The 25,764-nt window shown below is 40.5% G+C and overlaps 1 protein-coding gene across 1 annotated transcript in view; it reads right to left on the bottom strand.

Moving 5' to 3' along the window:
* Window positions 1-25,122, bottom strand: part of TBC1D9 (TBC1 domain family member 9) — a 141,323-nt gene extending 116,201 nt beyond the window's left edge. Inside the window, exon 1 of the mRNA XM_032246511.1 lies at window positions 24,872-25,122. Within this exon, the coding sequence (XP_032102402.1) occupies window positions 24,872-25,001 (130 nt within the window). The 5' untranslated portion in view covers window positions 25,002-25,122. The remainder of the gene's footprint in view (window positions 1-24,871) is intronic.
* Window positions 25,123-25,764: the final 642 nt, after the last annotated feature.

Raw genomic sequence — 25,764 nt, 5'->3', positions numbered from 1 at the left:
AATGCCCATGCAGGCCCTACTCAGGTAACAGCTCCGAAGTCAGGCTCTTAACCTAAGTCTATGCTCTCTAGTCTGCTGTCCTTAGAAACAGTACCAGTTGAAAATGCAAATTCAAAGGAGTATTCAAAGGAGTACGCAGTGGTTTTTAGTTATTAAATGGGAATGAGACTTAGAGGTATGGGGGATAATATACCTTAATCTGCTCCAGCTGACCTCCAGGACATCAAATCTCCATGGACAGTTGCTTGTCCTTGTCAGAGACCTGCCACAGGTCTTGTTTGGAAAGAAAACCAAACAAGATGGGTATCTTTGTGCAGTTGCAAAATAATTAAATCTGCAAATACATCCTGCCTTAATACCAGACACTACTGTAAGACGTCTCAAATATAATCACAAGAAGACTTTTGGGAAATCAGAACACCTTTCCCATTTAGGACATTGTTGCTGTTTACTTGCCCATGTTCTCTAAGTCCTAAATAAAACGCTGCTGAGTTCTTTCATCTCATTAAGTACTTATTTAATTAACTGAAATGAAATCTGGTGTTAGTCGGGTAACATCAGCCACACCATTACAAGTTAAAACCAGTTTCAACATAGAACTCAAGTCTTCCACAGCTGTCTGTACCAAGGAACACAACACCCTACCAAGCCCCAGAATTCCTTTACTGTTAATAGGAAACCAGGGGGGTTTTTTTTGGTGGAAAGTGTGATTATTTGAATCAGTAACACTTTGGGGCAAATTTCAAAGATGGTTAATATCAGGAAATGAAAATTCCTACTGATAAAGTCCAACAGATAGCATATATCTGTAGAGTATAATACACATCATGACACTGTACAATACAATCACCAATATAAAAATAGCTTCTGACTACTGATTTCACTACAGCATGGATTCTCCAATTTCCCCAGACCTTATCACTCCCGACTGTCTCCTTGATGTTGGAGCTGAGTGTCAGTTTCCATTTATCACCTTGTACTCTTAAAATTAAAACTACAAGCACTGTTCATAGAAATGTATCTCTATGTCCGAGCACGGTGGCTCGTGCTTGTAATCCCAGCACTTTGGGAGGCCGAGGCTGAGGTCGGGAGTTTGAGACCAGCCTGACCAACATGGAGAAACCCTGTCTCTATTAAAAATACAAAAAATTAGCTGGGCATAGTGGTACATGCATGTAATCCCAGCTAGTTGGGAGGCTGAGGCAAGAGAATCGCTTGAACCTAGGAGGCGGAGGTTGCGATGAGCGGAGATCATGCCACTGCACTCCTACCTGGACAACAAGAGCAAAACTCTGTCTCAAAGAAAAAAAGAAATGTTTCTCTACAACCATAACTGTATCTCCATCCATGGTGGAAAAACAAAAAATAAGGAGAGAGCTACATAATTAAAGATATTTAGGAAAAGGTATCTATCTGTACAATAAAGAATATTCCTAATTGTTTAAAGTTTTGAAAATTTGACCTTTACAATACAATGTGCCTCTTTTCTTATTTCCCTTTGAAAATAATTATGTGATTTTTTTTTTTTAATGCCAGGAGTTATTAAATGTCCAGATACTAGTCCCTCCTTTGTTTAGCTGGTGTCAGGACCAGACTTGTCCAAGAAAAGAAAAAGTCTTTCCAGAGAAATCTGTTTGAGAGATGTTTCTACACCCTTCAGGGTTTTTCTGGGACTAAAAATTTGATTATCCTTAATGCCTAGACCTCCATTTTCTCTATTAATTTCCACAAACACCCCTACAGCTTTATACATTACATTCTTATTACGTGTGTTTACCTGCTCATTTCCATGAAGCCATAATCTTTCTGAGTACACCTGGGCAGTCTGGACAAACAGCCTCCAGATATCCGTTCAGTAGGCTTTCTGCCTGTTTCTACTTTGATTGTCCTCGAATGAAATCTTCACAGGGTATATAGTATCTAAAGGTTCATGAAAACTCAAGGTACCTGGAACTGCCTACGCTTTCTGTTTAACTCTGTATGTGATATAAAAATAATGCACTATACCATTTCCAAAGAAATAAGCTATAGTCATTTCGTTTCACCTAGATTCAAAAAAACAAACGGGCTGACAACTTCCATTCCAAGTAGTTACTGTACCTAACATTTTTCTTTTACTTTCTTCTTCTTCCTTTCCTCCCTCCTTCACTCTCCCTCTCTCTTCCTTTCTTTCTTCCTTCTAATGAGCCTCTGCTCCTTGTGGACAAGGCTGTTTTATTTATACTATCCTTACACGGTAAATGCTGTCACCAAGCTGATGGCCACTCTGTAGATTTTTGATACTGCCATTATTGATCCTGATTTTGAGTAGATGGAGGATACTTTGTTTTTTGGATTTCTTTGTTTTTTGATTGTTTTGAGACACAGTCTCGCTCTGTTGCCTAGGCTGGGGTGCAGTAACACCTCACTTCAACCTCTGCCTCACTGAAATCATGGCTCACTGCAACCTCCACCTCCCAGGACTCAAGGAATCCTCCCATCTCAGCCTACCGAGTAGCTGGAACCACTGGCACGTGCCACCACACTCAGCAAATTTTTCATATATTTTTTTGTAGAGACGGGGCTTCACCATGTATCCCAGGCTGGTCTTGAACTCCTAGACTTGAGCTATTCACCCACCTTGGCCTCGTAAGGTGCTGGGATTACAGGCATGAGCCACCACACCCAACCAGATGGTAGATACTTTGATAAGAGAAAACTACATTGAGGAACACAGAGTCCTAATACCATATTAGGCCATATGTAATGCAGGCCAGGTGCAGTAGCTCACTCCTGTAATCCCAATGCTTTGGGAAGACTGTTTGAGGCCAGCAGTTCAAGGCCAGTCTAGGTAACACAGTGAGACCCCCATCGCTACAAAAAAATTTTTTTTTAATTATCAGGATGTGGTGGGGTGTACTTGTAGTCCCAGCTACTCTGGAGGCTGAGGTAGGAGGAGCACTTGAGCCAAGGAATTTGAGGCTGCTATGAGCTATGATCATGCCAAATGCACTCCAGCCCAGGAGACACATTAAAAGCCTGTCTCTAAAATACAAATAAGTATAAATAAAAATATGAAAAACCTAACTAACGCTTTTTGCTTTCAGTATCTCATTTGACCCTCACAATAAACATGTGAGGTGGTGGGAGGGACCATTCCCTTTTTTAGACAAAAAGCAGTCTCAAAGAAGTGAAGAACTACAGCCACACATTTAGCAGACACCACTCCTGGGTTTCCTTCCATTCCAGAAAGGCCTTTAAGATAGCAAACTACAAAAATGTTTAAGCTCTTTCATTGCAAATATAATTTACAATGAAAGATTAAATATAGAATTTCCTTTCATCAAACTCTTTCAACCTGCCTAAATGATTTCAAACAGGAACAGATATTCCCTTTGACATTTATGTTCTGTTTGAAGGACATTCCCAAGGCCCTTTGAAAGATGATTAACCTTAAAGAAACTGCCTACATTTACTAAGCTTTTTGAAAATGCTATCGCCCATTCTGCATAACCATTTTGGGTCCTCTAAGACAAAGATCCGGCTGGTGAATAAGAGTGGGAAAAAAAAAAAAGGTATTTAACTAAGAACTTTATAACATCCTGTGTTCATCTAAACTTTAATGAAATGGATTATAAGCACAACAGTAATAAAAATCTGCAAGGGACTTTTAAAAGCTGACTTATGTCAGCTGGGCATGGTAGCTCACGCCTGTAATCCCAATACTTTGGGATGTTGAGACATGAGGATCACTTGAGCCCAGGAGTTGGAGACTAGCCTGGGCAACATAGTGAGACCCATCTCTACTAAAAAAAAAAAAAAAAAAAAAAATCACAAACAAATTATCCAGGCATTGTGGTATGTGTCTGTAGTCCCAGCTACAGACTGGGGACTGAGGCAGGAGGCTCACTTGAGGCCAGTAGTGAGCTATAATTATACCACTACACTCTAGCCCAGGTGACAAAGCAAGACCCTGTCTTAAAAAAACAGACAAGTAAATAAAAGTACACATGTCAAAGTTTAGTACAGTCAATGCACAGTGAGCAGCAAGATCTACTGTGGCCTATGATAACATCCAATTGTACACAGTCCCTGTGACAAAATGAAATGACTACAAAAACAAGAGATAAGAGTTGTCTTTTGCTAGTCAACCAAAGCATTTGCTGGCACAGAAAGGGGAGATGGATCTCACAACTTGTTATACATATTTCTATCAAGGCCACAACCTCAGCTACTTATGTTGTAAAAAAGTTGTCAAAAGCTTTTCTGGGCAAACACACCATGAAACTGGAATGATACAAGATTAGCAGGCTTCTTAAAAAGAATGACCCACAAATTTATGAATCGTTTACAAAAAGAAAGCTATATGATATCACCCTAGAATATGCCATGAAGCTGGGGTTGTCAGAAGAAGGAAAAATTGGGTTTTATTAGGGAGACAGTGACGGGGAAGGAGACAGTAGGCTCAGAGGAACAGGTGGGAGCAGACAAATCAAGTCAAAGGGCATCTGGGCACAATGGCTTATGCCTGTAATCCCACTTTGGGAGGCTGAGATGGGTGGATCACTTGAGGTCAGCAGTTTGAGACCAGCCTGGCCAACATGGTGAAACCCCATCTCTACTAAAAATACAAAAGTTAGCTGGGCATGGTGATGCATGCCTATAATCCCAGCTACTTGAGAGGTTGAGATGGGACAATCACCTGAACCCAGGAAGCAGAGGTTGCAATGAGCCAAGATCATGCCACTGCACTCTTGCCTGGGCAACAAAGCGAGACTGTGTCTCAAATAATACGTACATACATACAACAAAGTCAAAGGGCAAATGGCACCCTCTTCCTAAAGATCAATGGTTACATTCAAGCAGAGCCATATTTGAGAAACTAGAGGTAATCCCACTGCAAAATAGAGAACAGGAAGAAAGAGGGGTTTGCAGTTCTTATGATGAAGATTAGCCTCCTGACAGTTAAGTGGAGCAGAGTATGATCTGTAGGGGTTAGCCATGCTATTCAATCAGAGCTGTATGATGACTAGGCTGATAGCTGAATTGCAAAGTGCGGAAAGGAAATGCCAATGCACTGTGCTGTATCTGGACCCCACTGTTCTCTCTGTTCCCCTGTGGGGAAGCAGAACTAGCAAAAGGCAACCAGTGGAGTCACTTCTCAGAACTGCATGCTCTACATCAGCAGTCTCCAATCTTTTTCGGAGCAGTTTCGTGGAAGACAATTGTTCCATGGCCAGGGGTGTTAGGGCAACAGTGACAGGGATGGTTTCAGGATGAAGCTGTTCCACCTCAGATCATCAGGCATTAGATTCTCATAAGGAGCCCACAACCTAGATCCCTTGCATGTGCAGTGCACCATAGGGCTTACATTCCTAGTGAGGAAGGAGACCCTTAATCCTCTTCAGTTTCTAAAGCCATTTCCCCTTCAGCCTTCTACATTGCATCTCAAAAGGAGAAGTTAGAAGTCAGCCAGAGGAGGGTTGGCGCTGCTGGGCAGACTAAGGATAAGACCCCTACTGCTAACCACAATCCCATCTGTAGATCATGGATATGGTATGGAGGAATCTTTCCGGAAGGCATTATTTTTACTTAAGCACGATCAGACCCCCACCCAAGTCATGTACCCCATGCCTACTTCATGGATCAAAACCCTTTCACATGTAATTTCTAGAGTTGTAAGCTCAAGACCCTTTCACATGTAATTTCTAGAGTTGTAAGCTCAAGACCCTTTCACATGTAATTTCTAGAGTTGTAAGCCTTTAAAAGGGCAAGGATTTTCTTCGTTGGGAGCTTGGTTGTTAGGCATCTATGCCGCTGCAGCTCCCAGCCAAATAAATCACCACTTCCTTCCCAGTTCAGTGTTTGCGACCCCTCCTGCTTCACTATGAGAAGCTAACGCCACCACTGATCCAACGGGAGGCAGAGCTCAGGTAGTAATGCTTGCCTGCCACTCACCTCCTGCTGTGGGCCCAGTTCCTAACAGGCCTTGGGTTGGTACTGGTCTGCAGCTTAGGGGTTGGGGACCCCTGCTCTACATTACAGAGAAACCTAGATATGGGCCTCTGAGCAGAAGATCTGCAAGAAGAGGGGCAGGCAGGGCAACATCAGATCCTAGATTAAGGAAAGACCCTCCATTATCTTATACCACGCCCTGTTCCCTCTCTCCCTCCCTTCTCTCTCTCTGTCTCTGCCTGAATGTCTCTCTCTCTCCCTGCCCCCTCCCTTCTTACACACACACACACACACACACACACACACACTCTCTCTCTCTCTCTCTCTCTCTCTCACACACACACACACCACACACACACACACACACACACACACACACCCACCCATCCACCCATAGGGTCTTCCCCACAATAAGAAACTAAGAGCTATGGTTGAAGGGCTCCACATCTGGGTACCACAACAGGAGTTAGAGAGAAGCACTAACATGTTCATCATTACAGTCACAGACAGTGACACATTCCTATTATTTAAATAATATAGCAAACTGAACATTTTCAACTGGTTGAAAGGCTAAAAGAATTTCCTGGCAATGATTCAAGATGTCTTACAATGTATAGTAATCCTGCTGCAAGCACAATACTAAATCTCTGAAAATCGCTTTGGTGGAAAATTTGGAGTTGAGGAATGTAAAACATTAGGATAGTGGCTCTTAATTCTCTGATTTACAATCTACTTTAAGAAGCTGATAAAAAGTGGTGGAGCCTCAGTTCCAGAAAAATACACTTTCATGGTTAATTCCATCAACCTTGTATATAATTTCAGGTTGTTCAAGGATCTCCTGAAACTGCTACTAGTTTTAAATATCACTAAAAGAAAAAAAAAATAGATTCGGGAGCCAAGGTTTAATGATCCTATGAAAACCTTAATAGTTTTATGTCCACAAGGAAAAATAAACAGATATTAAAGAAAATCTTTATGACATTTAACACAAATTATATTAATGAAAATCGATATGGTAGGTCAAATCAGATTTCTCCTCTCTTGTTCTCTAAAAACTATGAAAGGAAAATAAAATCTTGGGACCTCAAACTCACTATGCAGAAATGGAGAAGTTAGGCTTGGGAACTGAGTCATGGAAAAACTGCCTTCCTTTTGTTCCCAAACAGAGAGCTGTAATTTCACATGCTCACTTTATCTTATGTAAAATATGTAGATTTGCTAAGCATGAGACGAATGCATAATTGGCTTCCTCCTTCTTTCTTTTCACATGTAAAATGTAGATTCACTGAGTACTAATCAGAGCCTCATAAGAATGTAACCACTTGCCTCACTGCCTACCCTCCTTTCTTTTTACTCCCCTTTTCTTCTCCTCCTTCTTGCTCTTTCCCCTTTAAATACTGAAATTTCCAAATCCTCTTTGGCAAAAGCACAGGACACAGATCCTACTGTGATCTGTGTTTCTTTTTCCCTGGTACATCCTTAACCTTGGCAAAATAAACGTCTAAATTGAGATCTGCCTTAGTCACTTTTTGGTTTACAAAACTTTTTGAGAGTGACCCCCCTTCACAATAAACATGAAATTTGTCTTCTTTGTTGAACAATTCATACTCTGTTGACCATTCATACAAACAAGTCTTTCCCTTGTCTAGTCTTCCAGTCAAATGCTCAATGTCCTCTTAATTTTATGTCTTGGAATAGCTCTATATTGTAGTCCCAAAGGCAGCTGGACTTAGAATCCCTGAAATGGGGAAAGATTGGAAAACTTTTGAGAAAATCCACAGTTTTCAAACTTCCCCCTGGCATGCGGTTATATAACTGTAATCCATGACAACAAATAACCAATGACATCAGAACATGGGAGAAGGTACAGCCTCACTCTGCTAGCTCCCTCATTTCCACACTCAAGATGAATATTTTTGTTTGTTTTTTGAGACAGAGTTTTGCTCTTGTTGCCCACGCTGGAGTGCAATGGCACGACCTCGGCTCACCACAACCTCCGCCTTTTAAGTTCAAGCGATTCTCCTGCCTCAGCCTCCTGAGTAGCTGGAATTACAGGCATGCGCCACCATGCCTGGCTAATTTTGTATTTTTTAGTATAGATGGGGTTTCTCCATGTTGGTCAGGCTAGTCTCAAACTTACGACTTCAGGTGATCTGCCCACACTGGCCTCCCAAAATGCTAGGATTATGGGCATGAGCCAATGCACCCAGTTCAAGACTGAATTTTTAAGCCTGTAACTCACTTTGCCCCAGTTTCCTTTAGCTTTCTAAAGGGTGCATTGTAAGATCATCTTCCTCTCTCCTTTTGTAAAAATAATCTCCCTTTTTAATCCTTTTCTCTTTCTAAACTCAGTCAAAAATGAGTACAAATTCAAACTCTGCCTATGCTATCAAGGTTTCCTCAGGTAAATACTTCTCTGAGAACTCAGTTTCCTGATAAAGGGGAATAATATCTAACCTACAAGGTTGTTATGACCTTTAGAGAATGAACGTAAAAGTTCTCAGCAGGATGCCTGAATCACGGATTTTCAACAACTTTTAGTTCTTCTGTCTATATGTTGTCTATGCTAATTATAAAATGAATTTTAAAAATTCATTTGTACATACTACTGAAATGTAGAATTTTCCTTATTAAGAGGCACTAAAGCTGGGCACAGCAGTACATGCTGATAGTCCCAGCTACTAGGGAGGCTGAGGTAGGAAGATCACATAGACCCAGGAGTTCAAGACCAGCCTGACAAGACTCTATCATATTTAAAAAAAAAAAAAAAAAATTTAACAGAAGCATAAAAAGTAATCTAGAAGAAACAGAATTAGGTAAACAAGGAGCTCCCTTTTGTTTAGTGTAAAGAGATCAAATCCTTAATGTTCTGCTTGATCTTCACTCTAGCAAGTATCTGCCCAGCAAGCCTTAGAACAATGGAGCTGAAAAGGTAGGAGTGGAGGTGCAGTCATGGGTGTGCATTCTGACATCACCTCACAGATTTTCACCTAGCTTTGTGCTCCTTGGACCCAGATATAAAGTAGAAAAGTTGATTTTGTAAAGGGAAATAAAAAATCTCAAGGACCCTGAGATTTTCGGTCCAGAGGCGGAGTCATGCAACAGCTCTCTTCCAAATGAATAGCTCTTCCTAAGCATTATGTACTCACTATGTATCAGCCAGGTTCCCACGGAAAGGTAAAAGGCCTCAGGCATGCTGAAGGACTGCCCTAAAAGATCTTTAATAAGTCAATTATTTGCTGGACTTTCATAAACAAGGATGGACAATTTTAATTTGAGGTCAACAATCTAAGTCTAGCTCCTAAAACTAAAGTCTTTTCCACACCAATAATATCCAATTACAATCTTATCTTCCTGGTACAGGAGAAAGATAAGGCTCCTTTCCTCCACCTACCCAGAGAGGTCTACATAATGAACTCTCCCTTTACTTGCTTTTTCTCTTCAAACATTCACCTTATCTTAGGTAAAATGTAGATTCACTGGACACTAATGTCTCCCAGTAACTATTGTCTTACATCATACCTTCCCCTCTTCCTACACGCCTTCCCTGGCTTTAAGGAAATGCATAAGTATTAAACTTCTGGAAAACCTCTTTGGAAACATAGCCACAGATGTGTCTGTGCTAGCGTTTTTCCCAGACATGCTCTAAAGCTGGCTTAATAAACATAGATGAGTAAGACTTGCGCCTCAGTCGCTCATTTTGGTTGTCAATTTCATCCAAACGAAAGTTTCTAACTTAGATCTCCAGTGGAGAGTTAAAGGAAAACCTCAATGGATTTCTTGAGTGGATCCCACAGCTAGGAAACCTAGCAATCCAATGTTCCCTGAAAGAATATGTAAATAACCTTAAAACCAAAAATAAAATTCTAAGCCTGCAACCAGCTAAATAGACTTCTCTCTCCTCTCAGCCAAAGGAATTCAAAAGTAAACCCGAAAAACTAGTTCAGGCCATGGTGGGAAGAGTGGGGCAGTGGGGGTCCCAGACATACCTCATTTTAATCTCCCTTCGGAATTCCAGAAAAGTTGATGGGCATTGACATTAACATCAAAAGAGAGATCTTAAGACTGACAAAACAGATTCTTTGTAGCAAGAAGAAACCAAATTTCAACGTGATTCTAGTATAGCATTACATGACAACTAACAGGCCCTAAAGAAAGAAACTGAAGTATTTTACCCCAAAATATATTTGACATATTTAAAGTGGCCCTGCAAAGCTATCTCCTGTTGGGGAAATCTACATTTTGTAGAGAATCCCCTTCCTTTTCCAGGTATTTTCCGGATCTAAGAGAGATTTAACTAATAATCTAGCACCTTTTAAGGTCTGATCAGAGACATTTACCAGGCCAGGTGTGGTGCCTCACACCTGGAGGCACTGTAATTCCAGCACTGGGGGAGGCTCAGGAATTCCAGACCAACCTGGCCAACATGGCAAAACCTCATCTGTACCAAAAAATACAAAAATTAGCCAGGTGTAGCGGTATGTGCCTGTAGTCCCAACTACTTGGGAGGCTGAGATGGGAGTATGGCTTGAGTCCAGGAGCCAGAGGTTGCAGTGAGCCAAGATCATGCTACTGCACTCTAGCCTGGGCAACAGACGGACACTATCTGAAAAAAAACAAAAACAAACAAAACAGACATTTACCATCTTTCTCTCCAAAGCCTGCTATCAGGAGGCTTCATCTACATAATAAAAAATATGATCTCCACAACCCCTTAACTTAGAAACTCCTTTCTATTGATTCCAAGTCTTTAGACAATAACTTAACTCTCTCAACCAATTGCCAATCAGAAAATCTGTGAATCCACCTATGACCTGGAAGCCCCCTCCTTTTTGAGTTGTCCTATCTTTCCAGACCAAACCAATGTATACCTTACATGTATTGGTTCATATCTGCCTGTAACTTGTGCCCCTAAAATGTACAAAATCAAACTGTAAACCAGCAACCCAGGGCACACATTCTCAGGACTTCCAGAGGCTGTGTCATGGGCCACAGGTCATCACAACCAGCTCAATTAATCTCCTTAAATATTTTACAGAGTTTGGACTTTTCATTAACAAATCTAACAGCAAAACTGTGACATACCATTTGAAACCAACTAGAAGCCAGTGGCAATTGCGGAACACTGGTTCATCTACTGAGCTCTTTAGAATGCACATCTGACAAGAAAAGAAAACGAAGAGCAGAAGGTGGGTTACTGACTTCTTCACACTTCTCTAGTTTCACTAGTAGAGGATGTTTTCAAATTACAAATTCCTAATAACTATTCATACACGCACTCCCCACATACCCCCACACAAAGAGAAAAGGTGATCCCTTCCTTCTCTCTCTCCCACTCCAGTCCTCTCCCTGTTGATTCCAGTTTGCCTCACTCAGAGAACCATTTGTGCAAGAAGGAGAGAGAAAAGAAAAGAAGAAAGAAGGTGCAGGGGCAAAGGGGAGAGGAGAAGGAGGAGGAAGAGAGAGAAAAAGAGAAAGAAAGTAACTACCTTTTACTGGTAGAGCTTTCAAAATGTACATACAGTATCAGAAAGGGAGGAAAGGAGGGAGAGAGGGAGGGAGGGAAGGAAGGAAGGAAGGAAGGAAGGGAGGGAGGGAGGGAGGGAGGGAGGGACAGATAGAAGGAGTTACGTAGAAACAATTTAAGGTCGCTGATCAAAAATTATCTTCTCCGAGAAGCCTGAGTATTTGACTCAATGTTGTCAAGCTGCCTAAATATCAAACAGATATCCATTTGCTTTAACAGCATCCTTTAGAAAATGCAATGTCTCTAAACTGCAGAACTCTTCCATTACTCACACACTGCTATGAATTAGAGCCAGTTGCCTCCTAATACCTACATGAGATCATCACCAAGGGAGGACAATGATGGGACAATATTCTATGAATGGTTCTTTATGTTTTCCGTGTTTTACATACTTATCTCATAGACTCTTCATAATGGTGCTAAAAGTTATTAAGCCACATATTAAATAAGGAAATTAAGCTCAGAAAGGAAGAGAAACTTTGCAAATCACATGTCCAACAGGTGGAGCTGTGATTTGAATCCAGCTGTCTGCTTACTAAGTGAAGGACTCAAGAGCAGAAGTCAATGAGGGAGGCAGAGAACACAAAGACGCTGTGCAAAGGGCAATCATCAAAGTTTTTGTCTGTGGCATTCCCTGCACACTGCCGTGCGATGAAGCAGGCATGGGCTTCCACCTCCAAGACTCAGAACTCAAGGTGGTACCTACCATAGCTGTTAGCACTCCAAGCTGCCCACGTCCAAATTACAAATCCTCATCTGTACCTAACTACAAAACAGTTTTTGTGGTCAGGCCTGGGAATCATACCACAATTCACAATCTGACCCCTTCATAAAGTGGGTCCTCTCTTCATGATGATGGCAAAATAGAAAGGATATGCAGTGTCCCTAGAGCAGCAAGTCTGCCTCAACCTTTCAAATTCCTCAAATTTCTGGAAGGAAGCTTGGAGTAGATTTTCTCTTGCCTAGTTTTTGTGGCCAGTTTACAAACACCCAGAAGATGTCAAATGTCATCTCAAATCCTGCACAAATTATATGCTTTCATTCCCACTGTTTCTTTGCAGAATAAGGCAATCTCAAGACAAATGGCTATGGACAATGGAATTCTGAACAAAATTATCTTAAAGTTGATAAAGAATGGAGTAGAGGTCATGGGATGGATTCATGGAACAAACAAGCAAAATCTGCTTTTGCCTAGTCATGCTTCTTGTCAGCAGCGTTTTCCTATGAATAATATGTAAGTATTATGAGCCAGCTCCACACACAGCTAGACTAATCCCCACCCCAACACATAGAAGTCACCAATATAAACCAGAAATAAAATTCTAACCCCCCAACTGACTGAATGGATCCCTCCTCTCAGCCAAGGGGATTTCAAAGAAACCAAAAAACTAGCTCAGGCCGTGATGGGAAGGGGGGTTTTCAGACATGCTTCATTATACCCTTCGCCTGTTCAAATTCAGGCACAACTGACCAGCATTAACATTAAAACAGAGATGAGGTCTTTCTTCTGATCCTAAAAAGATTAGCTAGGTGTCTAGCATCATTTAAAGGTCTGAATAGAAAACATTTGCCATCTATTCCCACTAAGGGCATCCACTTGTGAGACTTTATTTACTTAAGAACCTTGAGGCCCTGGCATGTGTCTCACTTATAATCCCAGCACTTTGGGAGACCAAGACGGGTGGATCACCTGAGGCCAGGAGTTTGAGACCAGCCTGGCCAACATGGTAAAACCCTGTCTCTACTAAAAATACAAAATTAGCTGGGTGTGGTGGCGCACACCTGTAGTCCCAGCTACTTGGGAGGCTGAGACAGGAGAATCACTTGAAGCTAGGAGGTGGAGATTGCTGTAGGCCAAAATCTTGCCACTGCACTCCAGCCTGGGCGACAGAGAAAGACTTTGTTTTTTTAAAAAAAAAAAAAAAGAATCTTCACAACCCCTTATTTTAACCCAGTCACTCTTTTATATTCACAACTCCTATCTTAACCCAGTCATTCCTTTCTAAGGATTCCAAGTCTATAGATAATAACTTTTTTTTTTTTTTTTTTTTTTTTTTTTTTTTTTTTTTGAGACAGAGTGTCGCTCTATCGCCAGGCTGGAGCGTGGTGGTGCGATCCCGGCTCACTGCAACTTCCGTTTTCCAGTTTCAAGCAATTCCCCTGCCTCAGCCTCACTAGTAGCGGGGACTACAGGCGCGCACCACCACACCCAGCTAATTTTTTTGTATTTTTAGTAGAGACGGGGTTTTACCATTTTGACCAGGATGGTCTTGATCTCTTGACCTCGTGATCCGCCCACCTCGGCCTCCCAAAGTGCTGGGATTACAGGCGTGAGCCACCGCGCCCGGCGATAATAACTCTTTAAACCAACTGCCCACCAGAAAATCTTTGAATACACCTGTTACCTGGAAGCCCCTCTTTTGTACCTCTTGGAGTAGTCCTGCCTGCCCAGACCAAACCAATGTACACCTTACATATATTGATATCTCAACTACCCCTAAAAAGTATAAATCCAAGCTATAACCCAGCCACCGTGGAAACATGTTCTCAGGACCTCTTGAGAATGTGCCTTAGACCATAGTCACTCATTTGACTCAGAAAAAACTTCTTTAAATATATAACAGAGTTTAATTCTTTTCATTGACACCGATTAAAACATTAAGTTCCACTAGGAGCTAACACATTTTAACTGCTTTTATACACAGTTAACCTTTAACCAACATGGGTTTGAACTGACTAGGTCTACTCACACAGGGATTTTCTTCTGCCTCTGCCACCTCCGAGACAGCAACACAAACCCTCCAACTCCTTTTCCTCAGCCTACCCAACCAACGTAAAGACGATGACGACAGAAACCTTTAAGATGATCCACTTCCATTTAATGAAAAGTAAACATACTCCCTTTTCCTAAGGATTTTCTTTTCTTTTTTTCTTTTTCTTTTTTTTTTTTTTTTTGTCGGGGTTTCGCTCTTGTTGCCCAGGCTGGAGTGCAATGGCGCGATCTCGGCTCACCGCAACCTCCGCCTCCTGGGTTCAGGCAATTCTCCTGCCTCAGCCTCCTGAGTAGCTGGGATTACAGGCACGCGCCACCATGCCCAGCTAATTTTTTGTAGTTTTAGTAGAGACGGGGTTTCACCGTGTTGACCAGGATGGTCTCGATCTCTTGACCTCGTGATCCACCCGCCTCGGCCTCCCAAAGTGCTGGAATTACAGGCGTGAGCCACCGCGCCCGGCCTTCCTAAGGATTTTCTTAATAACTTGCTTTTCTGGCTTACTTTATAAGAATGCAGTATATAACACACATAACATAAAAAAATACGTGTAATCAACTGTTAATGTTATCAGTAAGGTTTCTGGTCAACAGTAGGCTATTAGTAAAGTTTTTGGGGAGTCAAAAATTATACATATTTTTGACTGCATGGGGGAGTGGCACCCCTAACCTGAGTTGTTCAAGGGTCAACTGTGTAAATAAATACACAAGCACTACTAGTTGCAATATTACTAATACAGTACTTACAAGCTGGTATATTTACTCTAAATACAAGTATCTGCTAACCAGTCAGAGCTTCACGGACGTCACTTTGTTATTTCTCATACATTTCTGGGAGTTATTTGATTGTTTGTTTATAAAATGGAAAGTCTCCCTAATTGTGGAGGTCTCTACTGAATGCAATATGTCAAATTCCTGAACAGTCCAGTGCTCCAGCTCAGATGGAAATCTGATATGGACTTAATTAGTCTGCACTCTTATCATCTCCATGCCTATGTTCCTAAATCTCCTGAATTTGTTCACCCATGTTTCATCTCAAGGTTAATAATGGGTCAGCAAAAAAAAAAAAAGTGTCTTTTTCCTTCTTTTACGTCTTTGTAAAGTTCAGCGCCCTAAACATAGTTGGTACACAAATGCATTTCTGACAGAATAGCTTACTGAGGAAATCACACATTTGATTTGGTATAACGAGAAACTGTCTCAATCTCTTGAAGAGATCCTTTAACTTGAAGCCCCTGTGTTGTAATTCACGTGAGATCTATTAAGCTCTTAAAGTTGAATGCAAATGCTTGAAATGCTTTCGTTTTTCCAAGGGAGCTTTTATTAGATTTTCAAATGGGGATGGTTATAAGAGGAAAATAAAGTTAATACACCATTATAATTAATCTATTAGCCCATTTTCACGCTACTGATAAAGACATATCCGAGACCAGGCAATTCAGAAAAGACTGAGGTTTAATTGACTCACAGTTCCACACGTCTGGGGAGGCCTCAGAATCATGGCGCAGGACGAAGGAAGAGCAAAGGGACGTCTTACGTGGTGCCCGGCAAAGAGAGCAATGAGGGCTAAGTGAAGAGGGTTTCCCCTTATAATACCAACAGATCTCGTGAGGCTCATTCACTACCATGAGAACAGTATGGGGGAAACTACCCTCATTATTCAATTATTTCCACCGGGTGCCTTCCACAACACATGGGAATCATGAGATATCAGTCTTGTAAAGAATACTAAATAGGCCGGACACAGTGGCTCATGCCTATAATCCTAGCACTTTGGGAAGCTGAGGGAAGAGGACTGCCGAAGCTCAAGATTTTGAGACCAGCCTGAGCAATATAGTGAGGCCTCATTTCTATAAAATAAAAATAAATAAATAAATGCATATAAAGAACAATAATAAATAGACTGAAAGAGGTGGCTCATGCCTGTAATCTCAGCACTTTGGGAGGCCTAAGCGGGTGGATCATCTGAGGTCAGAAGATCGAGACCAGCCTGGTCAACATGGTGAAATCCCTCCTCTACTAAAAAAATACAAAAAAAAAAAAATTAGCCAGGTGTGGTGGTATGCACCTGTAGGCCCAGCTACTCAGGAGGCTGAGGCAGAAGAATCGCTTGAACCCAGGAGGTGGAGGTTGCAGTAAGCCAACAATGCACCACTGCACTCCAGCCTGGATGACAGAGAGAGGCTCTGGGTCAAAATAATAATAATAATAATAATAATAATAAATACAAAATAAAATAGGCTCGCACTTATTAGCTGTGGGACCTAGGGTAAATCACTCGATCTCTTTAAGCCTTAGTTTCCTTTTCTACATACTGAGGATAATAATGGCACCTACCTTATAATGTCAGATAAGATAATCTATACCAATGTCAACTAATCAGGACAACTATACAAACTGGACAAAATATACTTTAAAATATCAACAAATTAAAAAGCAGCAAATTGCCATACCTGAAGAAAACAGAGACTCAAGGGGAAGAGTTCTATATTTTAGAGTAATGATTATTTTGGGAGGCATGTGCCACTTCCATAATGGGCTGCTGAGTAGCTTACAGTCTGGATGTGCTTTTAACAGAATCCTGGGACCGGGTGGACATGGATAGGAGTCAGTATCATCAAAGAGGTAGGACAGCTAAAGATGCCACCCTCTCTTTGGGTTGGGATGGAGGACTATGACTTAATCATAACTGTGAATCCTGAGTACGCAAATCCACCCAAGTTAGAGCTCAGCTTGAAAATATATCAGTATCAAAAATTAGGGATTTTAGTTTGCAACTGGCAGAAAAATTTTTTCCCATAGAAAATAACATTATCTTCTCTTTCAGATTAGTTCCACAAAGTAGAAGTACAATGTCCAGTTTATAATCAAAAGTAGCCAGACATAAAAAATAACATAAGAGTATGAATGAAAGCTAGGAGAAAAAACAGACAATAAAACAGGCTTATAAGAGCTCAAGATATTGAAGTTAATTGATACCTTACAAGAACTACACTTGCTCAAAAAAGACAAAAAATAAGATTGAGAATTGTAATAACTGAAAATTAAACAATGAACCAAACAGAAATTTTTTACTTAAAAAATAATTAAAAATGGTTGGGTCAAACAGATTAAATATAGCTAAACAGTTACTAACTTGGAACAGAGATCAGAAAAAACTAACAAAAATGAAGTAAAATTAGAAAGTAACATACATAGAAGATACAATGAGAATGTCTAACATACATTAATTGGAGTGCCAGTAAGAGAGATGAGGGAATGTAGGAAAAGCAATATTTGAAGAGATAGTGGAAGAGAAGCTTACAAAACCAAGGAAAGACATATTAAAGAACAACTACTATCCCTAAGCAGGATTTTTAAAAATCCTCAAATTATCTAGATCCTAGTAAAATTGCAGAAGACCAAAGTCAAAGATAACACTAAAAGCAATTAGAGAAAAAAGACATATTACCCACAAAAGAACAATTCAGAGTGACAGTTTACCTCAAAAGAAATGATGTCTTAACCATGTTTAAAACATACTAAGTGCCAACCATTCAAACCAAAAATATCCTTCAAGAATTGCAGACATACAAAAACAGAAAAGCTGTCACAAGCAGGTCCTCGCTAAAGGAAAGAGTAAAGGATGTTTTTTTCTGGCAGTAGAAAACGGATTCCAGAAAAATGGTCAGAGAGGGAAGGAGAAAGTAAAATAAAAATGGTAAACATGTGGAGATCCAACTGAATACAGACTTTAAAAATAGTAATAACTCCATGTCCTTGGGTTGAAAATATGTTAAGAATTAAAACACACTATTAAAACAAAAATGGTATGTAAATTGGGGGTGGAGAGTTAAGGTATTCCAGGGCTTTATATGAGCAAAGAGTTAACGTGTCAATTTTAAAAAATAAAAAATAATGGCCAGGTGCAGTGACTCACACCTGTAATCCCAGCAATTCGGAGGCTAAGGTAGGGGAATCACTTGAAGCCAGGAGTTTGAGAACAGCCTGGGCAACACAGCGAGATCCTGGTTTTCCTTTAAAACAATAAAAGGTAAAAAAAAAAGTACTGGTTAATGATATAATTTGATAAGTCAAAAATGCATATGTAGTCTCCAGAATAACTACTAAAAGAATAATAAAATGAATATAAAACTTCTAGCTAATAGAGGCTCAAAAAGCTTTTTCTTAACTTAAATCAATTCCCATATCCCACCAAAAGGCAAGGAAGGCACATAAAAAGAACACAAAGCAGCTAGAAAAAGTAGAAAGCACTTGATAAAAGGGCAGATTTAAATGGAAGTCCCATGCACATTGACTAAATAATATAATAAAGAATCAAAATTTTTCAAAATTGATTAAGAAAAAAGTCAACTGCCCAGGTATAGGGGCTCACACTTGTAATTCCAGCACTTTGAGAGGCCAAGATAGGATAATTAGTTTAGGCCAGGAGTTCAAGACCAGCCTGGCCAATATAGTGAGACCCCATCTCTATTTATAAAAAATTAAATTATTAAACATTATAAAAAAGGAAATAAATAAATGATCTGCTATTTATAAAAGACATATCTAAAACATAAGGATACAGAAGAGTTGAAAGTAAAAATATGAAAAAGAGATATCATAAAAACACTAGCCAAATAAATCTAACCATAAGAATGAGACAAAAGCAATTCTGGAAATATATGTGAAGATTTCATAATGATAAAATGCTCAATTCACCAGGAATATATTACAATTATAATGTTATATTATTAGGATTGCTTTATGAATGCAAGTTCAGGTAAACGCTTGAAAATCAGTTACTATAAGTTACCACACTAACAGGATAAAAAAGAAAAAACACATGATTACATTGATAAAAATGGAAAAGCATTTTTAAAAAATTCAGCATCCAAATATAATTTTAAAAATTCTTGGCAAACTAGGAATAAGAACTTCTTAAAATAAAGTAAAAACAGGCAAGGAGAACCAAAAAATAAAAAGAAAAGAAAAAATTTTACAAAAATCACCATAACTTACTTGTAAAAATGCTGACAAAAAAGAAAAAAAATAAAAAAATAAAAAAATAAAATAAAATCACCATAATTAACAGTGTACAAATGTTGAAAGTCTTTCTTTTAAGACCTGGGAAGGGATAAGAGTATGTACAATTGCCACATCATTTGTAATTGTATATGAGGTCCTAGCCTGTTAAGAAAAGCAAAGACAATTTTTAAAAGCATAAGGATTAAAAAATAAACTGTCAATATTACCAGATGATGTGGTTTTGTATGTAGAAATTTTTAAAAAAGAATTTACAGATAAATTACTAGAATTCCTTTCTTAAGTTATACATTTTTGATACAAGGTGAATATAAAAAACAACTATATTTCCACATCCCAGTAAAAAAGAAACAGAAAATAAAATTTTAAAAAGACATAATATACAATAGATTGAATAAAATATAAAATACCTAGGAATAAATCTAATAAAGGAAGTGTAAAATCTCTACACAGAAAACTATAAAACACTGAGAAAAATTTTTAAAGATCTAAATAAATAAAGGAATATACCATGTTCATGGACCAGGAGACTTGATACTATAAAGGTAATAATTTTGCTCAGATTTCTTTACAGACTCAATGCAATGTCAATCAAAATCTCAATAGTTTTAATACCTTTGTTGCTGCTGCTGTTTTGTTTTGCTGAGACTTTACAAGCTGATTCTAAAATACAAATGGTTTCTAACTTACAGTGGTTCGACTTACAATTTTTTTTTAAATTTCATAATGATGCAAAAGCTATACAAATTCTATTTGCTCCTTGACTTACAATAAGGTCACATCAGGACAAACTCACTATAAATTGAGAGTACTTTAAGTTAAAAAAAGTGCATCAATATTTTCAACTTATTGAAACATAACTCCACTGTTAAGTAGAGGAGCAACTACATTGTGCTCAAAGAATAGTCAATAAACTCTATCTTTGTAGAGAACAAAGAGCAAGATAATAGAAGTTAATCTACTGCATATAAATGCTTATCATAAAAGTACAGTACACAATATACCCATGTAACAAACGTGTACCTGTAATCCCTGAATCTAAAAGAAAATTAAAATAAAATAAAACTACTGTGTCATGTTGGTACAAGAATATACTAATAAACAAAAGAAATAGACTAGAAAACCAAAACAGACTCACACACATATGGGTACTTGATTTATGACAAACATAGCTCTACAGAACAGTGAAGACAGATAGCCTTCCCAATAAATCATGCTGGGGCAAATATCCACAAGAAATGTAAAATATAATACCTGACCCCTACTTCACAACAAAATATTAACCATAAAGGAAATGGTATCTAAAAGGAAATGTTATAAAAAAGGACTTAAGGAATTTTAAAAATTAAGAATCTCTGTTCATCCTTTACAGAGTAAATAGGTAAGGAATAAATGAAGGTTTTGCCACACACATAACAATGGGCTCATACCCAAAATATATTTTTAAAATTTCTACAAGTCAGTAAGAAAAAAGACAAACAATCCAGTTGAAGAATGGACAGGAGACTTGAACAATCATATCTCAAAATATTCCTAATAAACATATGGAAAGATGCTCAACTTCATCAGTCAGGAAAAAGCAAATTAACCCTGAAATGTGATATTACTACAAAACCACCACAATGGCTAAAATTACAAAGACTGACAGTGTTGACAAGGATATGTGATGGAACAAGGGAACTTACATATGCTACTGGTGGAAGCATATTGGTACAACTACTTTGGAAAATAGTTTGGAATCATCTACTGAAGTTGAAAATACATTATGAGCTAGCAGTTCCTTTCCTGTTTATAGAACAAATAGAAACGTATGCTTGCAGGCACCAAGAAACATGATCCAAAATGACCACAGCCACATTGTCCATAATGCACCCAAATGGACCATCAAATGGTCAACCAACAGTACAACTGATAAACAGTAGATGAATAAATTGGCATACTCATATCATAGTTTTCTGCACAGAACAGAAAAATGAATGAATTATAGTCATCAAGCAACAAAATGAATATCACATACACAAGGCTGAGCAAAAGAATCCAGACACAAATGGATATATACTCTATGATTCCATTTCATTTCTTGTAAAAAAAAAAAAAAAAAAAGGCAAAACCAAAATATAGTGTTTAGGGATATGTTCTTTAGAAAAACTATAAAGAAAATCAAGGAAATGTTCACACACACAAAAAAAAAACATAAGGATACCTTTATCTTTGGGGGAGGTGACAATGACTGGCTGAGAATCACAAGGGGGCTTTTGGCACATTGGCAATGTTCTATATTTTTTTATCCTGGTGGTCTATTTTTTTTTATCCTGGTGTTGGTTGCCAAGTGCTCACTTTGTACTAGTTCACTGCACTCTGTATTTGATTTCTGTAATTTTATATATATGTATGAAATCTCAAAGGGGATTAAATAAATCAATCAAATACATTCACAATAGAATACTTCATTGCATCCATGCCTATACATATTGCTTGGAATCAGAAACAGAATATCTTAATTTTAAAAAAATGTTAAGTGTCCTCAACTTTGAACCATCGTTTTTTATAGCATTCTGTGCTTCTCTTTCCAAGCTCCCTAACGACCACACTTTGAGGGCACTCCTGGCCAGTTCACACTGAGCAAGTTTCCCTACTCACCTGTCATCTATTTGCTGAGTGTACATAGGTGCATTGATCCAGATAATGCATATTATGCAAAGGTCCTGAAATCTTTCAGAAAATTTCCAACAACTGATATCTAATACTTAGTCTTCCCTCCTCTCCTCAAAGCCAGATCTTTTTCTTTCTTCACTTCTAAGCTCAAGGTCACTTCCTCAAGGAATCTTTCCTTGCCTCCGCCTCCAAGACCCCCTCACTTAACTGAAACTAACCGACATCATGTTCCTCTCCTTATGATATTTCTTCTGGTTATTCTCAGTTTGCCCTCATCCATCCCTGGGAGCCTGATCATAAGAGATGACATCACCGGACTCTCTTTACAGCTGGCTTCTTTTTCTTTTCCTTTTCTAGAGATAAGGTCTCACTATGTTGCCTAGTCTGGATTCTAATGCCTGAGCTCAAACAATCCTACAGCTTCAGCTTCCCTAGCAGCTGGGACTGGCATACACCACCATGCCCAGTTCCTTAGCTGGCTTCTATTGGGTTCCAGGGATGGGAGGCAGTGGCAGAAGCTAGAAGGGTGGGAGAAGAGAGAAGTCGGGGAATGTACTCTCCACTTCCTTTCTGCTGTAGTCTGTGTTTTTACAAGTGCCTGCTTCTCTCCAGGCCCAAGCTCCTCTTCACTGGCTCCAGGTCTCATGGATTCTAGTAATATCATTCCTGCCTCTGGTTTGCCTTACGCCAGTTCTAATAACCATGCCTCTATTTTTCTAAGTTGTCTTTTCACTTAACTCTCTTCATTTGGACTTCATTTAGATTGTTTTCTTCTGGAACTCTGTAGAGTGGCAATTTTACTTTAATTTATGTGATTATTTCATCAATATCTGTCTTTTACTAGGCTTGAGCTTCATGACATTAGCACTTCTAGAAGTTGCCAACAAATATCTGTTAAATGATTTTGTGAGTTAGTGAATGCATGAATGAACTCACATTAGAATCAGAATATACTACACATTGTATAACGTTTCTAAAATGCTCCTGCTACATTTGACATGGCACCAATGTATTAGACCAAACATTTTACCTCTGTTGGTTGAAAATAACCTTTGTTGTCATGAATATTTTTACTCATAGCAATGATTTCAATTATTCCATTAATAAGCGCAATCACCATGATTTCTTAATTTACAAGATGCAATTTTACATATGTGAAATAAGTCATTGATGACAAGATGAGATTTCAAGTGAACCAGTAGTTAGTTACAGCTCTAAGAACCAGTAGGAACACAATACAAATGCTAAGCAGAAAAAGAAGGCTCTGAATCCCTGAAATTTTCACATGCTGTTATTGCAAATGACCCAGGTAAATGAATACTTAATGCTTACAAGATGTAGGAGGGTTAACTGCAGAAGGAAATGTTATTTTTTACTATAATAAATTTTCTACTCTGTGTTGTCATCCTAGGCTTAAAGGACAACGTGTGCCAGGTGTGGTGACTCACACCTGTAATCTCAGCACTTTGGGAGGCCAAGGCGGCCAGATCATTTGAGGTCAGGAGTTCAAGACCAGCCTGGCCACCATGGTGAAACCCCATCTCTACTAAAAATGCAAAAAAATTAGCTGGGCATGGTGGTGCATGCCTGTAGTCCCAGCTACTTGGGAGGCTAAGGCAGGAGAATGGCTTGCTCCAGCCCGGGTGACAGAGTAAGACTCTGTCTCAAAAAAAAAAAAAAAAGAAAAAAAAGGACAATGTGGGCTGATTCCAATATTAGATATGTAAATTACATATTAACATTTAGAGTTAGATAACTTTTACAAAGTGAACTGGAAAATCCTGATTTCAGTTCACTAGTCAGTATTTCCAGAATAGGGTCAGGAGCTCCGCAGATTTATGGTAGAAGCAAGATCCTTCAAACACACCAGTATACACTGTACCACATGACACTTGAATTTTAATCTTCATTAAATTAGCTTCTAAATGTAGTCATAAGTAAATACATATATCGAGAATTTTCATTTCATAGTACAGCATTTGAAAGCAACAATTTATCTAGTGTGCAAACTCCAGGTGATATATGAAATTGATATATGCTAAACTCTGAAGAGGTCAAAGTTCATCTCTTTTTTGCAGTCTCCTTCCTAGTGAAACCTCTACTATTTCTTCTGCTAACTTTTTCACTGTAAAAAGTATTCCAGTTCTGTTCATTTTAAATAACACAGAGAGGGAAAAGGTCCAATTTCTCTAGTATGGTAGGCGTTCAAGATTATTTCTACTATGGCACTACTTTGGATATGGGTCTGACTGATCTTGTAATCCTGAATGACATGACGTGGCTTCAACAACAATTACAATAATACCTTTAAGGGAGGGGGGTTTAGGGAAGAAGTGATTGAGCAAAAACAGTTCAAATGCAGTTATACAGTCAATTATTTCTACAACTAGAACCAGACAACTTGCTTTGCTTTATGTCTAATTAGGTGAAACAAAAGAATTCCTGTTTCCTTATTCATTCTCTTCGGTCATAGCTAATATAGGAAATGACCACATCAGTTCCTTACTGATCGCTTCTCTGGAAATAAAAGAGCATTTTATACCTGATCCTGCTGTTGCCAGTAAAGAAAGTGGAGTAAAAATGAACCTTCTTCCATCCCTCTTCTCCATTTGGAAAACAATATTTTTAAGGCGGGGGGGGAGGGGAAGGGGATGCTGCATTCAATTTATAGGGGATAATACTCCCGCCGCCCCAGACTCACTCTTTTCCATTCTCCTCAACATCATCCACTTAAGGAGCGCTCAGTACGCTAAGGGCCCAAAAGCCTGACAGAGTCAAAACAGAAGCATCTCTGTCCAGACTGAACATCACGACTCTCGAAGCCTGGCACACAACGAGGCAGGGCGGGTCGCCCAGCCCCAGGGGACCGGGCGGCGTCTCCCGAGCCTGCAGCCCAGGGCCGCGGGCGGCGCCGCAGCGCTCCCGGCTCCCCTCCAGCAGGGGTCGGCCAGGGTCCTTACCCGCCAGTCCGCCGCCGCCGCCTCCATCGCCGGCGTGCCCCTTCCTCCGCTGCAGGATGAAGTATGGGTTGGCTCTCTCGGTGATCCACAGCGCGTTGGCCAGCAACACCTCCTCGGGGTTCACCCACATGGTCTTGGCCGCCGTGGGCGGGCGCACAATGGGCCCGCGGGTCGCGTCCTGCACCCACCACCGCAACAGGCGCGCACTCCCGGACACACGCGCGCCCGCCCGCCCGTCCGGTAGGTGCGGCGGCGGCCGCAGGCGACCTCAGGGGGCGGCCCGCGGCGCCCGGGCCACAACAAAGCCCCAGCAGGCGGCCGGGGAGGACGGCGAGAACGCGGGCGCGGCGAGCAGCATCCTCCCCGCGGCCGCAGACGCCCGGGCCTGGCGCTCCGCAGCCCGGCTCCGGCCCACGGCGGCGGGAGGAGCGGGAGGAGGAGGAAGAGGAGGAGGAAGGGAGCGGGAGGAGGAGGAAGTGGTGTAGCTCAGTCCCGGGATCCGGCTCCGCGGCGGGCAGGGCTACGGGCGACCCGAGCGGATCCGGCCCGGCGGTCAGGGCCGAGCTGGGCTGGGGTCCCGAGCTCCAGGGTCCCTCCGGTCTCTACCTGCTCGAGCTCCCGAAGTCACCGCGCCTTAACGCGCCGTGCCGGAGCTGCTGGCGCCTCTAGCGAAGCCCAGCTCGCCGCTGGAAGGACGCTCCGGACACTGCGAATGAATGACGACAACGCGGCTCACTTGGAGCGGGTCCGGGTTTCCACGGACTCGGTTCCTCCGCGGGCAATGCGCGCCGAGCTGGGCAGCTGCGGCTGGCTTCGGGGGAACCTTCGGGGGAGCCGTCTGGGAACCGTGTGCCAAGCGCTGGGCCTGCCGCCCATCCCAGCAGGGAGGACGC

Source organism: Sapajus apella, unplaced genomic scaffold (genome assembly GCF_009761245.1).
Source record: "Sapajus apella isolate SASKATOON/1434 unplaced genomic scaffold, GSC_monkey_1.0 scaffold61, whole genome shotgun sequence".
In the NCBI taxonomy this organism is placed as follows: Eukaryota; Metazoa; Chordata; class Mammalia; order Primates; family Cebidae; genus Sapajus; species Sapajus apella.
This window is presented reverse-complemented; position numbering and strand designations above follow the sequence as displayed.